Source organism: Biomphalaria glabrata, chromosome 10, assembly GCF_947242115.1.
Source record: "Biomphalaria glabrata chromosome 10, xgBioGlab47.1, whole genome shotgun sequence".
Classification (NCBI taxonomy): domain Eukaryota; kingdom Metazoa; phylum Mollusca; class Gastropoda; family Planorbidae; genus Biomphalaria; species Biomphalaria glabrata.
In genome coordinates this window covers 27,432,119-27,453,694 of record NC_074720.1, presented here as the reverse complement: position 1 = coordinate 27,453,694, position 21,576 = coordinate 27,432,119, and the positions used below count along the sequence as shown (strand labels likewise).

The 21,576-nt window shown below is 32.6% G+C and overlaps 2 protein-coding genes across 6 annotated transcripts in view; one reads left to right on the top strand and one right to left on the bottom strand.

Moving 5' to 3' along the window:
• The first annotated feature begins 1,402 nt into the window (after positions 1 to 1,402).
• LOC106062717 (uncharacterized) lies at positions 1,403 to 10,160 on the top strand. The gene is made up of 3 exons (XM_056045361.1): positions 1,403 to 1,493; positions 4,032 to 4,230; positions 5,031 to 10,160. The coding sequence occupies exons 2-3, from the start codon at positions 4,069 to 4,071 to the stop codon at positions 5,640 to 5,642; spliced, it is 774 nt and encodes a 257-aa protein (XP_055901336.1). The 5' UTR covers positions 1,403 to 1,493; positions 4,032 to 4,068; the 3' UTR covers positions 5,643 to 10,160.
• Positions 10,161 to 10,345: 185 nt separating this feature from the next.
• LOC106062718 (elongation of very long chain fatty acids protein 4-like) overlaps positions 10,346 to 21,576 on the bottom strand; it is a 33,071-nt gene continuing 21,840 nt past the window's right edge. For 4 of the 5 annotated variants that reach the window (XM_056045357.1, XM_013221032.2, XM_013221029.2 and 1 more), the window contains 3 exons: positions 21,390 to 21,517; positions 16,113 to 16,304; positions 10,346 to 14,781 (listed from right to left, as the gene is read on the bottom strand). In XM_056045357.1, coding sequence (XP_055901332.1) covers positions 14,704 to 14,781; positions 16,113 to 16,304; positions 21,390 to 21,517 — 398 coding nt within the window. In that variant the 3' untranslated portion in view covers positions 10,346 to 14,703. Of the gene's footprint in view, positions 14,782 to 15,748; positions 15,914 to 16,112; positions 16,305 to 21,389; positions 21,518 to 21,576 lie in introns of all 5 variants that reach the window. The other variant, XM_013221033.2, reaches the window with a different exon arrangement.

Below are 21,576 nucleotides of genomic sequence, written 5' to 3'. Positions count from 1 at the left end.
CTAAAAGGAGTTTTGAGTTTAAACCCTCCTTCAGAGTGGTTTGATGCTAAAAAAAAATACCTCAACAATATAAAAAAAGCAAAGTACACACCAAAATTATTTGAGCGTAGCCAATCCTATTGGGGTTTTTGAGTTTAAACCCCTCTCATACATATGGCTTTTTTTTTTACTTTAAAACCCCTCCAGATGGTTTTGAGTTTAAAATTCCCCTACATAGTGTTTTGAGGTGGAAAACCTCTATCTTCAATACTATTCTAAAGCAAACAACAGTTATTAAATTCTATTACCGTAGCTAAATGGGGTTTTGAATAAAAAAAAAAAAACTCCAGATGATTTTGACTATAAACCTTCCCTTTTCGATATAAAATCTAAAGCAAACTACAGTCACTTAATTCCAAGAGCGTATTCAAGATAGGTTACACATTTCTACCAGTGGCGGGGCTCCATTAATAAAGTGAAGTGAATAGTCATCTGCCGAAATTGAAAAACACTAAATGTGGCTCAACAAACATGGCTAAGACAGATTTTAGGAGTCAGTTATAGAGATCGGGTCTAAATCAAATAAATTCCATGCCGAACTGGGAGTCGAACCCTTAGTAAGATTGTAATAGAGCGTCGCATGAGGTTTGCGGGGCATGTTCTCCGACAAAATGATTCACACATAAGATGATTTGCGATGACATCCTAGTACAAATTGGCGCCACACATTCATGGAGGTCCTCAGAGCAGGTGGGAAGAGGCTTCAGACATTACCAGTGACAGATTTTTGTGGAAACAGCTTGCCGACAAATGAGCAGAACGGCGCGGAAGGGTCTAAGTCAGCACATTAAGTTTTTGCAATAAAACTTTCTAATAGCAGGAAAATGCACTGTAGGTACCTCAGAATATGCATTTTGTGGGCTTTTAATATCAGAAATAGTGCTTGGCGGCGGGGCTTCGCCCCGCGCTGGCGGAGCTCCTATCGCTCCCCTAAACCCCCTTGCTGGCAATGGCGTGGAGTCAACAATTTTTCCACTACTCCAGGAAGAACCTATTCCAGGGCACAATAAACGTCTTCCGAAAGAATGATGGGTCAGAATGTAATAAAGATTATATATACACACACACACATACATACATATAAATAAATTTTTTTTCGCGGGGGGGGGGGAATAAATCCCACCAACACTCCCCCACCCCCACCCCCGAAAAAAAATCCTGGCTAAGGCCATGATATATATATATATATAGGCCTATATATATATATATATATATATATATATATATGTACTATGGCCGGGGGGCGACAAAAGAAAGATCCCTCTCCCCCGAAAAAAAAATCCTGGCTACGCCCATGCTTAGGTCTTACCATCACTTTTTAGTTTCATTTACCTTTCGTATAGGTTTTTCAAGGGAGCTCACTCTTATGCAGTAATGACAGTAGCTGTTCTTGTGTTTACTGTTTACGATTTAAATTTCTATACATCTATTATAGATCTAGATCTAGAAATTTAGTGGGTATTAGTTTATTTCTGTCTTATAAATATTTTATCTTACTTATATTATATATAGACATTACTTCAAAAAAAGAAAACTAGTGACAAGATTACATCATTTTCATTATCATTATAGTTTATACTGTATCTGTATCATAATCAATTATAAATCATAAAATTAAAATTGATAGATTTAGATCTAATTCTAAATTGACTAAAAGTCATATATCTGCCATACGCCAGGGGTCGCCTAAGACCGTCGAATAAAATGTTTTTACATTTGATGCAATCGGACAAATGGACATTACTTAGATTACATTATTATTATTATCAAACATATGAAACGATCGTGCAGCATCAATAAAATAAAATAAAAAGTGGGGAGGACAATTGTGTCATTTGATTTGTAATGAAGTTCTCTCTGCCAAATGTACGAAGCCCAACAGATGTCCGAGCTTTGCCGATAAAGACATCTAGTATTTTAGTTTTAAATCTGATAGAGTCCAAAATACAGACTTGACTCAGTTGGCAAGTAGCATAATTAAAACATAGTAGCCATTGAAGGTTTTTATTTTGGTGGCTCTCAGAATCGCCAGAGCTAAGAAACCTCACACCATTACCAAGGAGTTAATATTGCCAGCGGCAAAAAACATTAATCGAGTTATGATTGGTGCCGAATTATTTACTAAATTTAGTGCAATTTCATTTTCTAGTGGCACTTTTCACGGGAAAAATTTGACATGTCTGTTGATATCAGAATATTCAGAAAATATCTTCTCCATTCCCAATATTAGCATCCAGTTTGATAAATCCACAGACGTAAATTGTTCACAATTACTGGTTTACTTGTAATTGAAATAACTACATATCTTTGTGAAACATGGTTTTTCTGCCGGCTAGCTATCTAAATACAGAGATAAACTTGATTCAGAAGATGTGAAATCCTAATCTTGTCAAATAAAAAAAGATCAACCTTCGCAACAACATTGGCGTGTTTGAAAAAAAAATTGTAATTTAAGCATAAATTTATTTTACACTAAATATGTTTTTTTTTCCTATATTCAGTCTCTAACAATGGAATTATCATCATGGATATAATCACATTTACCAAGGCATATGAAAGCAAAAAAAAAATTGGGTGGGGGGGGGGTGTCGCTGCCTAGCGAATATTGTATTGGGGGTCGCGTAGGTAAAAAGGTAGAGAACCGCTGCTCTAGACTATAGACTATTCTAGACTTAAGACTAACAATTAGATCTATCAGTATCATCATTATTATTATAATGATTTATTTAATTTAAATTTTTGACATCTATTTAAATTAGGCATTATCTAGAATAGAATATATAAAGATCTCTATATAAAAAATAAATATTATTAAATGTTTTTAATCATTCTATTTTTCTAGATCTAGACCTATAGTAGTTAAGCCTAGTTTAAGTATGTAATGCAGTTGTATAATAATGTAGTAAGATCTGTTCATTCTATTCTAGAATAGTCAGGACTAAATTTATTTTACACTCTAGTATATAGATCTATTTGATATATTTAGCCTAAATTTTAGTAAAGACCTCTAGATTCAAGATCTATGTCTAGATCTGTACACTGTACACTATTATACATATAATAATTTAGACTTATAATACTATCAGTATCTGCCTGTTCTTACTGTAAAAAAAAAGTTAATATAATAAGCATCTAATAGATTATCATTATATGCCTTTGCACCCTGATAGTTCCGCAAGGTTGTCATTGCCGAAAGTGGTAATGGATATTTAATAATCACTCCACTACTACAATACACTACAATATTATGCTTTCTAATGGCATGCGTCTCAAAAAGCCTCTGACAACCAGTCTAACTCCTGGCCTTTACAAGTGGCTCAGATATTGAGTCTATTGGAACTATTTTCACTGACAGGAGAATGGGTGAAGGCGAGAAACTAGCACCTAAGCCAGTAAGCTTCAGGCAGGTCATTATTGGCTAGCCTCCTTTGAGAAAGAACTCTTAATTCAAACCTCTGCTGCTTCCCTTAGGCAGTTTGACGCACTCATTGCTACACCCTGGCAGAGCTTGTGACGCTGCTGAATCCAAATTGTATTGTTGGCACTTGCCGTTTGTTTGAATACATCAGCTGTGTGGAGAGGGGTGACAACATTCCGACCACAGCTAAGGCTAAAGCATTCATCTCATTTCCATGAGAGGCTTCATAGTCGCTTTGTGACTAAAGTAGGCCATGAATTGTTCTATGCATGCATAGTTTTACAATATATTTTTAATTTATTAAATTTATACTTTATAATTACTATAGCATCTATTCCTCTGACTAGTAATCAGTATAGAATTTAAAACATCTACATTATCTATAAATGTAGCTAAATTCTATCTATATACTAAAAATATATATATATAAAAATATATAGAATTATCTAAATCTAATCAAAGACTGTTAGATCTGTTAAATTTATATCTAGAATATTATTAGATCTAGATTTTTAAAACTTTTATTGAATTTAATAAATACAAATGTAATGAGATTGATTTCTTTTACATCTAGACTCTGGGTGGTATGTCTTTTCTAACATCACACAGCAATGCCTAAAAAGAAAAGAAATTGCTCTTTGCAACGCCCAACACTGACTTTTGTTCCCAGCCCAGATGAAAAACAACCTCCTGTTCTTACTCCAGAATTTGCTGTGCATAATCCAATAACTGCAAAGTCAGTTCAAGTGGATGACCAGTCTTTAAATACTTGGGTAAGCTATAGAAAGGTACTTTCTATTCTGTAGTGAATATGTTTCTAGGTCAAGAATAGCCCAGGCCTATCTAACACCTAGTCATGTTGACCCTTCTATTTACAGTAGAATATGTAATAGCTGTGTAATGGTTTGATCTTCAAAAATAAAAAAAAAAAAAGAAATATATCAAGAAATTAATTGCCTTTGGAGTTATGTTGTAATACACAATACAAATTATTTCTGACAAATAATTCTGGGAAGCTAGTTTATGCATCAATTTTTATACAATAAATTTATTTCCCTATCAATGTAATTTTACTCTTTTCTTTTTGAACATATCAAAGATAATTTATTTTTTTGAACACATTATAGATACTGTATTTTTTTGAACATGTCGAAGATATATGTATTTTCTTTATCCCATCAAAGATAATGTATTTTTAAAATGATCTTATCTTCATATTCCATCTTTTTTAGGTTGAAAATAAGTTTGACTCTAGCTTAAGTCACTCAAGTCATTGCCACTCTCTAATGCTCTATATAGCTCCATTCTTTTCTTGACATCACACCAGTTTGACCTGTACCTGACAATAAATATTTAGTGGTTTCATTTTCTTCCCCCTTAAATCTGTATTGTCATTGTTTAGTTAGAACTGTCTCATTGTTTAGTTTGAACTGTCTCATTTTAGTTAGGTGTTTCCCAAACTGTTCTGCAGGAAAAAGTCATCTTCACTTATTAGTACATTCTGTGCATATTTGTATTCCTTTATAGTACAGATAAACCCATGGAACTGAGTTTTCTTTACTTTGTTTTTCAGGTGTCCCCACAGTTTCGGTTCAAATCTTGCTTGCAACAGACTAGAGCAAGGCTCCCTTCTCAAGGGGGCAGAACTACCCAATCACTACATAAAAGTAAATCTTTTAATGAAACATTAGCAGCTCGGGAAAGAAATAAAAGATACAAACAATTACAGTTTGTAAACTATGTAGGCAATGTTCAGCAGCCCACTTTGGAAAAAGACCCTTTACATGGAGACCAATCTCCCTTGCCAAATAATTTACATTCAGTTAGTGTTGAACTGGTGACAGAAGACATTCAGTTGAATACCCCAGAAATGTGTTTAAAAGACCACAATGCCTTTGTATCTAAATCCAGATACAGAAAGAATGACTTACCAGTTCCTAGGAGACTGAGTTTGTTACTAGAGACTGAAGCTAGTTTCGGTTTGGTTAACAAAGACGCACGTTTATCTACAAAATGTTCAGATACTTCTATTCAGTTGGAATCTTGTGAAACAGAAGATAATATCCTAACCCCTTTGAAAACCATTACAGTATCAAACATTCTGGCACCGGATACACCAGAAACTGATTATGGAATGCCATTACGAAAAGTTCAACTGAAGTATGGTCTCAGGGATAAGGTGTGACTGTATGTAAATGAAACTATTTCTTGTAGCCAAAATTGAGAATAGCCTGTGTTTTTTTTTTTCCTTTGATAAGTTGTGCGTTTAATGATCTTTCTTTCCTTTTGTTAACACATCATAGGCATAAGACATACTAGGAGCCTCAATATTGTTCCAAGAGATCTCAAATACATTTCAAATGAAGCAGTGAATTGAAAAAATATTTTAAAATATGGTATTTTTATTTATGAGACAGAAAGCACTGTTTGAATATCTCACTGTATGAGGGGTGAATCTCTTATACGTGAAAAGATTGAGGGAAAAAAGAGCAACAGTCTCTTATTGGTTGTATTTAACAATCACAACTTTTTAGAAATGAATACATTACATCACTCAGAACTTAATCAAAACTCCTATGTGTATAATAATATATATTTTTTTTTAATAAAAAAGTTTACTGTTTTGAAGGATGTACTGTTGGACTATATTGTTGATGACCTAAACAGATATATAAATTGATTTCAACCTCACCTTGGCTAGTGAGACTTCTCATGAATGTAAATAGTCAAGTAAGTCAAGAGAATGGCTGGCACATTCTTTTTGTTACCATCAGTAGAATATGCAAATTCCTTTTACTTGTTCTATCAATATTCTTGAAGTGTAGGTATTGTTTTTGTTTGTTTTTTATGATTATCCCTTTAATAATAGTATAGTGTTTAATGATTGAGTGACTGTGTTTTGAGATTTGTGAATGTTAAAAATTCATATTTGAATTTGTATATGATAAAGAGCTTTAAGGTATAGAATAAAAAAGATGTCTGAATAGCACAGTATTGTTTTTAATACTGTTATGATTTTATTTTGGAGAGTACATGGCACACGAGTTAGGAGGTGCCTCTATTTGATCACAGTCTAATACATTTTCCTTGAGTTTAATGTTTACAAACTCAATTCAATAAGCAAACAATCCAGTGATAAACAAACAATGAAATATAAATCACTTGTGCAATAGAATACTAACTTGACTGATGTAAAATATTATTATTAAATAAATCATGGTGAGGATACTGATGATCAGTCAGTCTTGTGCCTTGAGGCACTTCGCTCTCTCTCTCTTTTTTTTTGGCTTACACACAAGAGTGTGACAAATACTATTTAATAAAATTTGTGTCACAGTCCAGATTATAGCTTTTCACAATTTTTCTTCTCCTGTTAAAGACACCTGACTACATCTGACTACTGACAGAAATGTTTTCTCTATTTTACTTTATTTGAAGTGTAACATTTTAAAATATTTTTTTTAATATTCTTGTGTACTCAAAAGATCTAGATTTTGACAGATGAAGTCATTTTAAGAAGTTTCTGCTAAACTATTGACAGTGAAATTGTGCCATGCATACAGTTTTATACTAGCATCTATTTAGTCCACGTCCAAATCATTCACAAATATGCATTAGAAGCAAAATTTATTAAAACACTTATTAAAGTTTTATCTCATTTTTATCTATGAACTATATAATTATCAATTGCATTAAATATCAGATGAGATTTTAATTAAGGAGCATTTTTAATGATGTCTGTGTTTTATACACATTTATAACATACCAGTATTAGTTAGAGCCTAGCTAGTGGGCGCAAACCAAACCGCCCAACACAGCCCATGCCAGACAGTCCAGTCTTTGGCATTTGGGAGGCCCACAAATCAGGAGATCCTGTGGTCTCCTACTAACTGTTGCCTTGGGGTTGAAATACAGCTTCTGGCTTCCACAAAACTTCTGCTGAAGAACTGACTGGAACTTCTCTTTCAGGTCATAATTTGCTTGAAGTTACGTGCTCTGGTGCTTAATCAGCTTCTGCACTAAATGGCGAGCTGATGGTATTGAAAACTGGTTCTTGATGTCTTAAAATTTGCTCAGATTAATTCCATAATTAAGGAATTCAAATAAGTCTGGTACTTTTAACCTTTTCACTAGAAATATTTTCACTTTTCAGAAAAGGAAAATGTCAAAACCTGTTTTCACTTGCTTGCCTGGAGAAATGGGAAAGATTTGTTTGAAAAAATTTAAGATGCACTTCCATTTCATGTGCAAACAACTCATTGCAGACTTGTCCTATCAAAAACATGAAATCTGTCTTCCACTCTCCACTAGAAATATTGGTAACAAAGTCACAGTCAATGTCCTTTAAGGAATAAACATTTCTTCCTTGCCCATGCTAAGCCAGTGGATACTTCAGAATATTTTGTTTCTAAATCTTGAAGTCCTTTTCAGAACTGTCTGTGGTTAACTCTAATTTAATCACTGAGATATGAGGGTCTATAATATGATTATATTTTATACAGCTTTGTGCTAACTTTCCTGTTTAGAGTTTATGGTTGGGATATTCTTTATTAAAAACTAACAAACTGTTCTTCTCAGTCAGAGATGGAGCTCCATCAGGTGTTACACTTGCCATCTTTCAAGCATACCCATCGCTCAACACAGTTCTTCATAACATTGAATAATTACTTGCCTGATATTGTGTCTTAAGACTGAGTGTATTGATGTATAGCCGATAAGAATAATCTTCTTTTACTTGAAACTTTTTTTATAATGAGACAGTTTCAAGCATTTATAGAGATATTTAGAATTTTTAAAAATATATTTGCATTTTTATATGTATTGTATATACTGTGCACACACCTGATTTCTGTAGGTGCCCATGGGCCATATTTGGCCAGCATTCTGTAATTTGCCCACCGTTGGTCTAGATCAGGGGTGGGCAACCTTTTTGTATCGAGGGCCGCACAAAAAATAATACATATATAACTTAGAAAAATACTCTAGCTGTGTAGAATGTCTTTCAATTCATATTTACACTGTATTATAGTCATGTTTCTTTTTTTTTCCACACTCCACATTGAAAAATTACAACAAGAGTTTGCAATTTTCGAAACCAATTTTACGATTTTTTAAAAATTGCCGTTGTCTTTTTATATCACAATTTCCCCAAATATACAGTTGTACTTAATGTGCAGTATTTTACTTTTTACACTCGTGCATAATGTTCCGGAACTGTGGAACTAGCTTACTAATTGTTACCCCTGTGTGTGACTGCTGTCAAATTACAGTCAGTCAACATTGACCAGTGATTATACTTGTTTAGTTTCCACGAAAAAATTCTTGCTCTCTGAATGAGACAATATATGTTCCAGAAGTTAAATGTTGGGACGAGCAAAACCTGCCCTTGTGGAGCATCACCAGAGATTGCCAACCATGTCCTTCCATGGTGCATACTAAATCAAGACTCTCCGAAAACTATTCAGAGAACTGCCTGATCTTGAAACCACTGCCGGTTCATCTCAGATATAGAATTACTGATCTGAACCCTCCAACATGTAGAATGAGAACGACGAAGAAGAAGAACAGATGTATGTGTAAACAAATAGTGTGAACAGCAGCAACATTTTTTCAAGTGTGGAAATACGGCTTCTGGCACTCATAAAACTCCTGTGGAAGTATTGACTGGAACTTCTCTTTGCTTGGAGTTATGCCTTCTGGAGCTGAATCAGCTTCTGCGCTAAATGGTGAGCTGATGGTATTCAAAACTGGTTCTTGACGTCTAAAATTTGCTTTTATATATTGCACAATTAAGGAATCTTAATAAGTGTTGTACTTTTAATAATTTCACTAGAAATGGTTTCACCTTTCACCAAAGGAAAATGACAAAATCTATTTTCTTTTGCATGCTTTTAGACGTGGGAAAGCCTTGTTTGAAAAGATTTAACATACATTTACATTTCATAATCAAAAAACCAATTGCAATAGCAATTATAAAAAACATGAACTCTGTCTTCCACTCTTCATTAGAGATATTGGTAACAAGGTTACAGCCAATGTCCTTCAAGTAACCTAACAATTTCTTCCTTCAGAATTTGTATCTCATTTGCCTTGCCCATGCTAGGATATCGGATACATTGGATTATTTTGTTCATAAATCGGAACTACCCATGGCTAACATCACCAGCTCTATTAAGTTTGATTACTATATAATTCTGACCAATATAATTTTGAAATTTTATGCAGCTTTGTGCAAACTTTCCTGTTTAGAGTTTATGGTTGGGATATTTTTATAAAAAACAAAAAAAAAAACTATTTTTCTCAGTCAAAGATCAAACTCCATCAGTTGTTACACTTGACATCTTGTTCCAAGCCTACCCAACACTCAGAGATTGTGTCTTGAATTGAGTGTATTGATGTATAGCCAATAAGCATAATCTTCGTTTACTTAAAACTTTCTATAATGAGACAGTTTCAATAATTTATATAGATATTAAGTTTTAATATTAGCATTTTTATATGCATATACTGTAGGCACACCTGATTTCTGTAGGTGTTGGCGGGCTGCACAAAACACTTCGGCGAGCTGCATGTGGCCCGCGGGCCGTAATTTGCCCACCTCTGGTCTAGATCTATTACAAATTTAATTACATGACTGATCAAAACTAATTGATACAATTACACTTCGTACAAGTTTTTTTTTTATAAAGTATTTTTTAAAATGTTTTTCTTGTTTTGTTCTGCATTTACTGTTGAATTAATTCATGTGTAGGCCTACTAATGAATTATTCCAATACCCGGTAGGTCTTGAAACACCTATTCAGGCACTAGCGTTCTGCGGAACACAGTTTGGGAAAGAATGTCACATGTAAAAGATTAAGATTAATTGAAAATCCACAACAACTACTGTTTTGTATAAGAGAAGTGATTTTTAATGATATAAATAAGTCAGTCAAGTACAATTTGGGTACCACATGTACACAGCAAACCAGGGAGATAAAAAAAAGTTGGATTATTCAAGGGAGGCTACACATGGATAATACACGAATGAACTTGTTACCAGCACTAGCAATAGATTTTCAGTTTATCAATTGAACACTACAGCTGTGTTACATATTGACATATGACATATTGTTCTCATTGACAAGAACTTAAAAATAATGATGCATGTACATAGTGACATATAATTTGGTACTTCCAAACAAAACACAAATGGTTAGGACATCAGAAACTCCAGCTCTTTAAAGAAAACAAGTTGAATGTCAGCAGGTCTAGTGATAGGAAGCAAAGAGATTAAATACAGACAATGAGTTGAATGAGAGCCTAGACAGATAACATGTAGCCAGCCATCTCTTGCCTAGCACTGTATACAAGTCAATCTAGCTGATGTATTCTAACATAATACTCAGCAGTCTCTAGGAAAATAATATTCACACAGCAGAGTTATTACCATTTTTAAAGAGTACAAAAATATAAAAAAAATATGACAAAGATACTCAAACTAGTAAAAAAAAACAACATTGTAGATTACACAGTTTTAAATGTAAAACATTAACTTAGAGCTTTGAATTGTTCACAGTTAATTAATTGTCAAAATGACGAAAAGCTTGACGCAGCTGTTTATAAGGAAACATGCCACTTTTTCTTTTCCCTTGACCTAATGAAATGATTCATTTTGTTTAACATAACTTATTAAATTATTGATAATTATTGAAAGAAACCTTATTGATTAAATACATACTTAGGTCAGTCTACTAAGTAATCACATCAGACTTGTATTAACCCTAACAATTAAGTTCAATAGAATGCCAGGTTGGATAAATTATTTCCCCAAGTTGAATCAAATGGTAGCTAACAAACTCACAAATTTAAGGTCCATTGTTTCAAGATGTTATAATAAGAATGTATATAAAAATATACAATAAACAATCTATAGAAAAGCAATAATTTACCATGCATATAATGGTAGGTGCAAGAAAATATCAGTCTAACAGTGTTGAATGCTTTAGATAACAAATGGTAACAAAGTAAAAAAAAATCAACATAATATTTCGACAGTTTAAAAATATGGCAAATTGTAAATCCCCAATTTTAAAAAATACAACTTTGTGTTAAGTGCAAGGAAAGATCAATAAAACAGTGGTGAAACCTTTATATACAGAACTGTAGCAAACAAACAAAAAAAAAAAAGAACAACCTATGATTTGATAATATAAAATTATGGATGTTATTAAAAAAAAAACAACAACACACAAATGTCTTGTATTAAAAACTTTTGAGGAAACTAAAAAGCAAGCCAGTCCTTGTGAGCGTTATAAAAGAAACAACTTGATGTATGCTGTATAAGTAGCTTCCGAATGTGCTGCTACTAGGTTGTTATAGTGGCACCTGATAAAGAACTGAGTGTTTCAAGTGAACACAACAAAGGATGACCTGACTTGAGCAAGTTTCATTAACATGAACACATCAAGTGTTCTGTTCTTAAAGAATGTAACATCACATTAAATGTACACCATCAGAATGGAAAATGAAAAATAAATAATAAAATTAATAAAAGAATATTGCAATCAAGGACACAACTTCTATTTTAAAACTACAAAAAATATTAAACCAATTTATGAATACCGGTACACACCAAAATTATCCTTTGATCTGATTCTAAAGTTAAGGATTGGAATTTATAAATACATTTGTATTACTGGCAACAAATATCACTTCTGATAAAAAGAGGCTGCTTGATTTTGACTAGTGTTAAATTTACTGGCAGTCTAAGATTTGAATGTACCCATGTACTTGTTACTGTGTTGTAACAATACATAATGTTACTAGATTAGCAGAGGTAGAAGCCTAGTAGTGCTCAACTGAAGTTGATATTGTTGACAGCTAGTTTCTAGTTCAAACAAATTCTAGTGTAATGAACAAAGAAAAAGAAGTGGAAACAAAGGAGGCATATTAATTAATTTGTTTATGATCTAATGAAGAGAGAGGAGCCCCCACTTTGTGAGTACTGTGACTCTCGCCTCACCGTGGAACATATCCTCATTGATTGCCCCAGATACCAGGATGTCAGGGAGAAATTTTTTAGAGCACACAATTTAAAAACACTATTCGACAATGTCGACCCTGAGAAGGTACTGGGCTTTGTTCGGGAGGTGGAGTTGTCTACGAAGATCTGATTTATGAATTGTGAACATATAATATTTACATAAGATTTTTACCAAATTATTAAATTTTTACTACCTTTACTATTTTAACTGTGAATAGTCCTTGTTTTTAACGATTTAACTGTATAGAATTTAGCCCTTGTTATATAAAGGGAGAGTGATCCTTAAAGGATTACGGGTACGACATGGCCTAAATTGTGCCGATGTGCCTAAACTCAAACTTTATTCCCTATACTGATGTTCTATTGAACTTCATCAATCTTCAAAAATATGAGGAAAAAAAAAGATTACTAGCCACAATTAAATATATCATCTAAAATATATAAACACATACAAAAGCTTAAAAAGAAAATTAAAAAAAGGTTTTCTATCCATCAAATATCTTTTTTATAATTTAAGGCTGAAGCACAAGTCTATTAAATAGTGTCTCTAACCATCAATTGAGTTTCTGAGAAAAATGGTTTAATAAAGATCCCTGCACAAACTTGAATTCAAACAGAAATATACAAAGGGAAAATACATCAAATTGTGGATAAAAATCTAACATGACTTATACTAGCAATAATATTTTTAAAATAATAAGCTACAGCAATATCTTAAAGAAGATTTTAAAGCTAATGTAAGAAAAACAAAACACAACTTGACACCAAACTTTGACATAGCTTACTCCTAAAGAACTAGCGATATGAAGGCCCCTTAGAATTGATATAACCTTACAATTTATATAAGAGAAAGACATGAAAGAAAGATAGGACAAATGCCTATGACATTAAACAAAAAAATATGATTAAATGATATACAACATCAAATAGTTGAATATTTCTACAACAAAACTGAAACTTTCAAAAACCACATCAACTAAACAATGTTCTTGATAGTAATTTTTTTTCCTTGTGATGTTATGAATGAACCTGTGGTTTGTTTGTTGTTTTTTTATAAAAGAATATTAGATGTAAAAAAGAAACAAAAATGAAGCATTAATCAGTAATATATGACATTTGACATTGTAAAACAAAGAAAGATGACATGGCAGTGTGCAGTGAGGTTTAAGAAAACAAACATACCAACTAACAAGAGCTATTCCTAGCCTACAATATTGCAGGCTTCGCCAGTTAACTATCTTGCTGGAGCATTGCATAAAATTTCACACAGTTTAACATATTTAAAACTTACAATAAAACACATCTTCCCTTGGCTGGAGAGCTCTGTAATACAATGCAACCTCCAGCACGGCAGGGGAGGAAACCAATACAGGATAAGTAAAAAAGAACAAGATAGACTTGGAAGATAACCTCATTGGGCATGGGACTTTTAGATGTACTCATTTCTATTCTTAAAGTTTGAAACAAATCAAATCAAATCTAAGCAGTTTTAATTTTTTATATCAAATTATACAGAATAAATAAAGTAATCCTGTAACCATCAGACTATCAAAAAAGAGTCATATATATATATATTTTTTTTTTCAAATTTTACTGGACAAATAATTATAGGTTGAACTTGTATTACTAATAAATAATTTTTTTGTTTCATGCAAAAATAAAAAACAAACATTTTTATAATACTGTTCTTAAGTTACCCTACTTGTAGAAGTCATAGAAACTACATCTGGCAACAAAACTACACATAAATATAATAGGATAGGAATGTATTTCACTAGATATTATAATATTTTGTTCTCTTTTGAAGGAAAAAAATACAATGCTTCCAGTATCAACTTTGTATGCTTTCTAGAATCACTGTTCAGCCTAAATGAGTTCTAGTTTCAACTCAGACTAAATGGGGTACTGAATTCTCACATTGGTTCATGTGTGTCTCACAGTATACAGCTTAATTCAGACAAATACAATTCTCAGTTGTTACCTAGTAAACTGTCTAACATAAACAATAATAAGACAATGGAGCAACGTATGCATAAAGAAAGATGACAAATCACAGTGTGGTACAATATATAAAGTAACTCGCCTCGTCTTGTACACTCAACATACAGACTTTCAAATACATTATTGAAAAAGTCTAAATACAATGTTCAAAAAGAAAACAGCACATTTCTTTCTCATCTCTTACACCTTGTTTTTATGTTATCAATTGTATCAACATTTATCAATTCTTCTTCGCATGTTCTGTCATTTTGCCATTCAGTGCATGCCCATTAGCAACACTGCCATTACTTTCTGTTGACTGAAATAAGTAGACATGCAAATGTTAAAATTGAAACAATAAAAGTATTTATGTCTAGGTTAGAAAATATATATTTCTATCAGCGAAACTTAAAAAACAAACTTATTCACTGAATAAGCAGAAACTTAAAATATTTTATCAACTGAAATAAAAATAAATCTTGCTGTCTAGACAAAAAGAATCTGAACATGTCAGGGCTGTGAGATGCAAAGCTTTAAATAAAACATTATATCAGAGGCAGACAAAAGGGTTGGCAAGTGGGGCAACCATCCCAGGGCTCCATGTCTTAGAGGGCTCCACGCTAAAGAGAATTTTCTTGTCATTATCAGGTGTCAGCCCATTAAACAAATACTCATGGTTCTGATATGACACTCATCCAGGGCTCAAGGCACTGCTAGGGCAACCTCTGATTATATCTTTTGTATGCAAGAAACTCCATTGGTTACAAAAAATTATACTAAAAAAGTTAGGTAATTGAATTAAAAGTATGATAAAGTTAAATTTAAAATTTAATCAAATCTTTTCTTAGTCATATACTCATTTAAAGAAAATGATTAGGAAATTTTGGTAATCCTGTAAGGCTAGAATTCAACTAAATCAGTCTCTGCCACACCTCTGGACACAAAAGCTGGGAGACAATCAGTGCAGGTAAAAATGTTATCACATTAGGTAACACCCAGATTTTCATCCAATTTCTATTCTCAAATCTGCAGTAAATGTTTCCATCAAACTCTACAATCAACAACTTTAAAGTTTCCTGTACAAATCTCAGGTGTAAGGCAGAACAAATTAAACTCTGGTGTAAGGCAAAGAAAACTCAGGTGTTAGTAATGATGTAGATCTACACATTTCAAAAAATGTATGTTCATCAAATTTGCAACAAGTTAAATAGCAATACATAATTGTCTTTGCACTAAATTTGGACTCCATCTGAAAGCTATAGTTCATTAAAGATCTCTGAACTTACCTTAGTTCTCTTTGAGCTGCGGTATGCATGGTAATAGAAGTTAATGAAGAGAAGAAGAATAGTGAAGGCATAAAAAATTAGTGCCCAATGCATCCATTCAGGGAACCCACATCCTTTCAGTATCAAGGACTGAGATGCATGTGCTATACCAGTCACAAACTGTATCTGTAAGATTCCATTGTTGATTCAATTCACCCAGCAGAGTAGATACACACAATACCACGGTGAGGCATTTTTCACATACAAGTTTCAATCCCCAATGTGATGTCCAGTGATAGCATGAAATTTCATTTGATCCATCAGTTGCAAGAATAAGAGAGAAAAAAAAACAAACATTGTATGAACTAATGAGAATGTCTATTACCTTCTTGGGGAGTGATTTCATTTCTTGTCTGGAAGATGACGAAGGCTTAATGTATGCTTGCACATAAAAGTTGATAAAGAGTGCCACAATACTAATGCCATAAATGATTCCAGCCCACTCCATCCATAGAGGGTAGTCACACTCCTGGTAAATGGACTGGGAGGCGTAGAGCAGACCCACAAAGAACTGAAGCTGAATGTGTGCATGAGAACAAGACAAGAAGAAAGTAAGCGTTGGAATTCTAGCTCCGACTAATCATTTGGCATAGATAAGTCTCTAGCTAACTGTAGTCACTAGCTTATAAAGTGTGAGAAATTTTGTCATATTTAAAGTACAGATGTTTAAATTTTTTTCTTCCCAAAAATCATTGTAAATGAATCAATCTAACTACAACTATGAAGCTATTCTAAAAGAATTCATTATGCCATTATTTTTAAAAAGAAATCAAAGAACACAACAGAATTGAAGGTAAATATCAAAAACTTCACAAAAAACAAACATGATCAAAAACAAAACCATTGAAAGTCTTTTAACAGAAAATCATCAAGCTTTCAAGTTTGAACTTATTGAAATACAGATGATAAAGAGTTGATTTTGTTTATATCAAACCTAAATTGAATATTGTTATTCTTTACTTTTTGAATATTTATATGAACTAGTGTTAACATTTGTGAAAGTTGATCTATTCTTATATATATATTTCATATATATATATATATATATATATATATATATATAAGACTATATCATCCAGTGCTGAGATTAACTCACTACTAAGTTGAAACAAGAAAGTTAATAAAGCTGTTAGTTGCATAAATATAAATGTATGGAAAGCTGCAGATTCTGACAGTGTAGTGGTAAAACCAGTGTCAGTCACAAAAGAAAGTAGATTATAAGGTGAAAAAGACTAAACTCTTGTAATGAACAGATAGTAGTTAAGTGAACAAGAAAAACTGATTCAACTGTCTGGTCAGAAATAAGCAAAAGAGTTGAAAAGAAACATTTGTTTTGCTCAATCTGCTCTCTTTTAAAAGAATTTGTCCTCTGTTTTTTACTAGCATATGATGGCAGCCTGGTCATGTGGTATGTGCTCCAACAATGGTCCTGGGTTCAAACCCTTCCCACAGCCATCTCCTGCATGGGGTTTAGGCTAATCATCTTCAGAAGAAAGTGACAACTTACAAGTCAAGTCATACTACAAGCAAACTCATTTGTTTAATTAAAGAAATGTAAAAAAAAAAAGAAGAAATATGTGCAACTGAAAATTAGAATAGAAAGTCTAACTACAAAAGAAACAGAAGACACTTGTGGGGTTTACAACAACATATAAGTGCCAGTGACGTGGCACAGAATTACAGATAGACACTTCCATGTGCAAGCATTGTGTATTACTGTCATCCTCTGAGAACATGAAATCACTACCAACAGCAAAGAGTCATTAAGGATATATTGAAGTCAACTTTTATCTACTAGAAATGATAATAAACAATATATCTATTAAATGTACAAAATGAATAGCTTCACAAAAAACAAATCAACCTAAGTTGAACACTTGAAACACGCAAGTTTGAAATGTTCACATAATTGGTTTTTGCGTAACCAAAATTCATTTTAAGAGTTTTCAGAATAAAATGTAACACAAGCAAGCTTCTCTTTTGTATCAAAAATAGGATAGTATAGTATGAAACAATTTGTGGCTTGCTGTTTAATAGTTTATTTTTTTTTTTTAACTTTTTAAATTTTATTTTATTCTATTGTGTATGAAAGTTAAAGTGTTAGCTTTTAAATGTACAAAACATTTTTCAATGTTGTGTGTCTCAAGCGGATCAATTCTAACAAGCCTGAAATATCTAAATCAAAAAAGTTAACAAGTATGAAAAAACAAACAATTGAGTTCAGAATATTTTGAAAAACCACAACATGGGCAAGGGGAGGTAAATACAGGAGATTATTTCAACCACAAAGTTAAAATATAACCTGTATTTGATATGTATTCAGAAAACAAAAGTTTGACAAATGTTACTTTAAAACATACATGCACACACACACAGATCTAGAAAAAAAGAAAAAGAATGTATCTAAACCAAAATAGTTTTAAGACAAAAAATGTCAATTGGTACATTAGTTGGTCAGGAAAGACTGAATTATTTTGGTATATTTTATATTAATTAGAAATTTAAATTTACTGTATTTTAAAAATTCAAAGTTCTACTAGATAAGTCAATGGAATGTATAAATTAAAACTGGTTTGATTTAGTTGTGAAGCTAATATAATAATGACACACAGCATTTAATATTTTCTTATACAAACAGAGAACTATTAATAACAGTGGTTCCCAAACTATCAGCATTATGACTCTTAAGCACTAAGAGTTAAAAACTCTTGAGATTCAGTTTCGAATGTTACAGAAAAAGTAATATTTTGAGTTGAGGAACCACTACATGCATAGTGTTGAATTCTTTGCTGATTCTTTATTTTATTCAAATGTAATATCAATATATCAAATGAAAGATAGTTACTATTTTTAATAACAAAAAGAAATCATAAAAAGAGTTAAGACTATTTTAAATGCACATATGAAAGGAGAAAAACAGGAAACAATAAAGGGACAGAATGCAAGTTTGTATGTGCAAAACATATGAGAGAGATTTTTATTTTTCTTCTCTACCAAAGTTTTTTTAAACTTGTTTTGTGATTTCCTATTAAAAAGGTTGTGCCAAAGCTAAGCTCTGGTCAGATATCCAGATAATTTTTCTCTATCCGGTTACTTTCAACTCCAGCCAGATATCAACGCAGGATAGTTGGCAGTGTAGTCAGAAGTATATTTTAGAGTAAACTTGAGAAACTGGAATGTCTTGAACTTGTTAAAGTACTTCATAACATATGATTCTAGAAGTTTATGACAAGGTTTCTTACAAGCATCGTAAAATGTTTGCTGAAGTTAAAAGCATTTCTTTCTCAACTTTTGGTTTGAATGCTGCCCATTGGCTGAGTGAGTCTTTTGACAGACAGTAATCATACAGCTGTTAAGTTCTTGGCAGCCTTTGAAATGCTGCTTGAAAATGGGAATATTCCTTGTGACAATGAGAAGCAAATGCAATTAAAAATACAGCAGCTTTGAAGACTTAGACATTGTCTGTTCAGCCAAGCAAGACTGTTGAACCCTAAAGTCTCTCATGTTGAATGACAAAATTGACATCAAAATCATGTTACAGAAACTGCAACACCAGCAGACGTCTGCAGCTGCTGAAACACCAGCATTTATTGTAGCACAAAGCCAGCAAGATGTGATAGAATGAAGAGCTACCAAAATACCCAAGTGAATGCTTGATTCATCCAACATAGTGGAAGGCTAAAACCAATAGATTCCCTGGATTAACCAAGGTTGTGTTCAAATCTACCTAGCACCACCTCCAACCAGTGTACCATTGATAAGATTGTTCAGCATTGCTAGACAATTTATCGATGAAAAGAGTGCAACCGCCAAAAAAACTACATTTTCTTAAATACAATTCTACTTTAATGTAACAAGTAATTAACTGAAACTTCAACTTTCAATTAGTCATAGGCAAACTTGGCATATACTGGTGTATTAATTTTACATTGCTATGCTTTGCAGTTTTCAGTTATAAATGACTAATTCAAATTTGTATTTTAAAAAAAATTAAATTGTAAGATATTTAGTTTTATACTTTCTATTCAGACAAAAGTTGTTCAGATTAGTCAGTGCTATCTGTTGATAAGTGCTGATCAACTTTATTTCATCACAATCAGTGAGTTGAAAACAATAAAAGGGAAAAAATATATATTAACATATTAGAAGTTACCCAAAATGTTCAGTAACACAAACTTTCTACTAGACAGAATATTTGGCCCTGGACAAAAACTTATTTAATATTCAGTCAAATATGGTGTTGACTTAATATTTAAAAGTACTATTCAGAGCACCCCTTACATAGTTCTGTTCATAACAAAAAAAAAAAAAAAAAAGAGTAAAGTTCCCCTTTCAGACATTGTGGTCTATAGGGCAGATGATGTAAAGGTCATCTGTTTATGTAGCCTACAGTTAACGAGGGTGTTATGTGGCCAGCACAACGACCAACAGCCTTTACTTTTCCACAACTAATGTCAGGATCCCATTAGAGATGGGTGGACTCAGAGGCATCTGAAGATCCCGAAATTAAAAATCCCAGTTTCCACCAGAATTTGAACCCAAGACCCCGGTTCAGAAGCCAAGTGCTTTACCACTCAGCCACCACGACCCCTTGTCCATTACAATAGATCTGTTTAAACTTGCTGCAACTCAGCTGATTAAGTTGATCTTGTGATCTTCTAATGGGCTAAAATATTTGCGAACATATTTTATTCAAGTAACTCTTTAGATTAAAATCATCTGAAAAAGTGAAATAACACAGAACTGCAAACCTAACGATTCATTACACTGTGAAAACGTCAGCCCATGGATGTTAGATAATGAATGGATGTTAGATAATGAATCCTCACTTTCATACTATGTCTTCTGTGAGTGAATTTCAAGGTCATTTCACAATCACGTATACAAGCATCACATCCATGAATCATGGCAAAGTGCACACTGATAAACTCAAGATTTTTTTTTTATTGTGGTAATATCTGATGAACATTTCTCTTTTGTAAGGTTTCTTTTTTCAGCAAGAGCTGCATTAGACTTGTTGGTATGTTTTGTCAATCAGTGAACACATTTTTTTTAGGGCTTCTGCTCACCTGCTTGTCAATGCTCACTTCCTCAGCAACAGTAAGTTTGCCACTGACCCGGATAAAAATAACTTTCCAAACAGATTCTGAATAGAATTCTTTACTTGAACACCAGAAAATCAGTAAAAATATGAAGGGTCTACTGAATCTAGCTAACATAACATCTCTGCCATACAGCAGGGTCAATGCTTTCAACCAACATAACCCAACACAAAACATTACTGATGTGCTGTGTAGATAGAAGTATGATTTGCACATACAACTTACACTCCAAACCCATGAGAATGTTATCAGTGAGTCAACCTGTGTACAATTTACAAATTAAGGGCAGACTTTTAAAGAAGTATTTAAACAAGGTTGAAAGAAAGGTTCAATTGTAACAAAAGTAGATTTTCAAAACAAAAAAAAAAAAAAACAGGAAGAAAAATTGAGTGAAATTTTATGAACAAAAAATATATCTGTATTTATAAAAGTATGTTAAAAGTTTAAAAAAAAAACATTTAAGAAAATAAAAGTGCTGATCAGATTTTAAAATAACCCACCAACTGCAGCCTCGTCAAATAACGTTTCCACCATAAATATTTCTGGAATTCTGGTCCAAGGGCAGCTACTCCATAATATGTATACATTATCACATGAATAAAAGAATTTATCATTGCTCCAAAAAATGCTGAAATATACAAAAAAAAAAAAATATTTAATATTTAATTCAATTTTTTTTTCAATAAA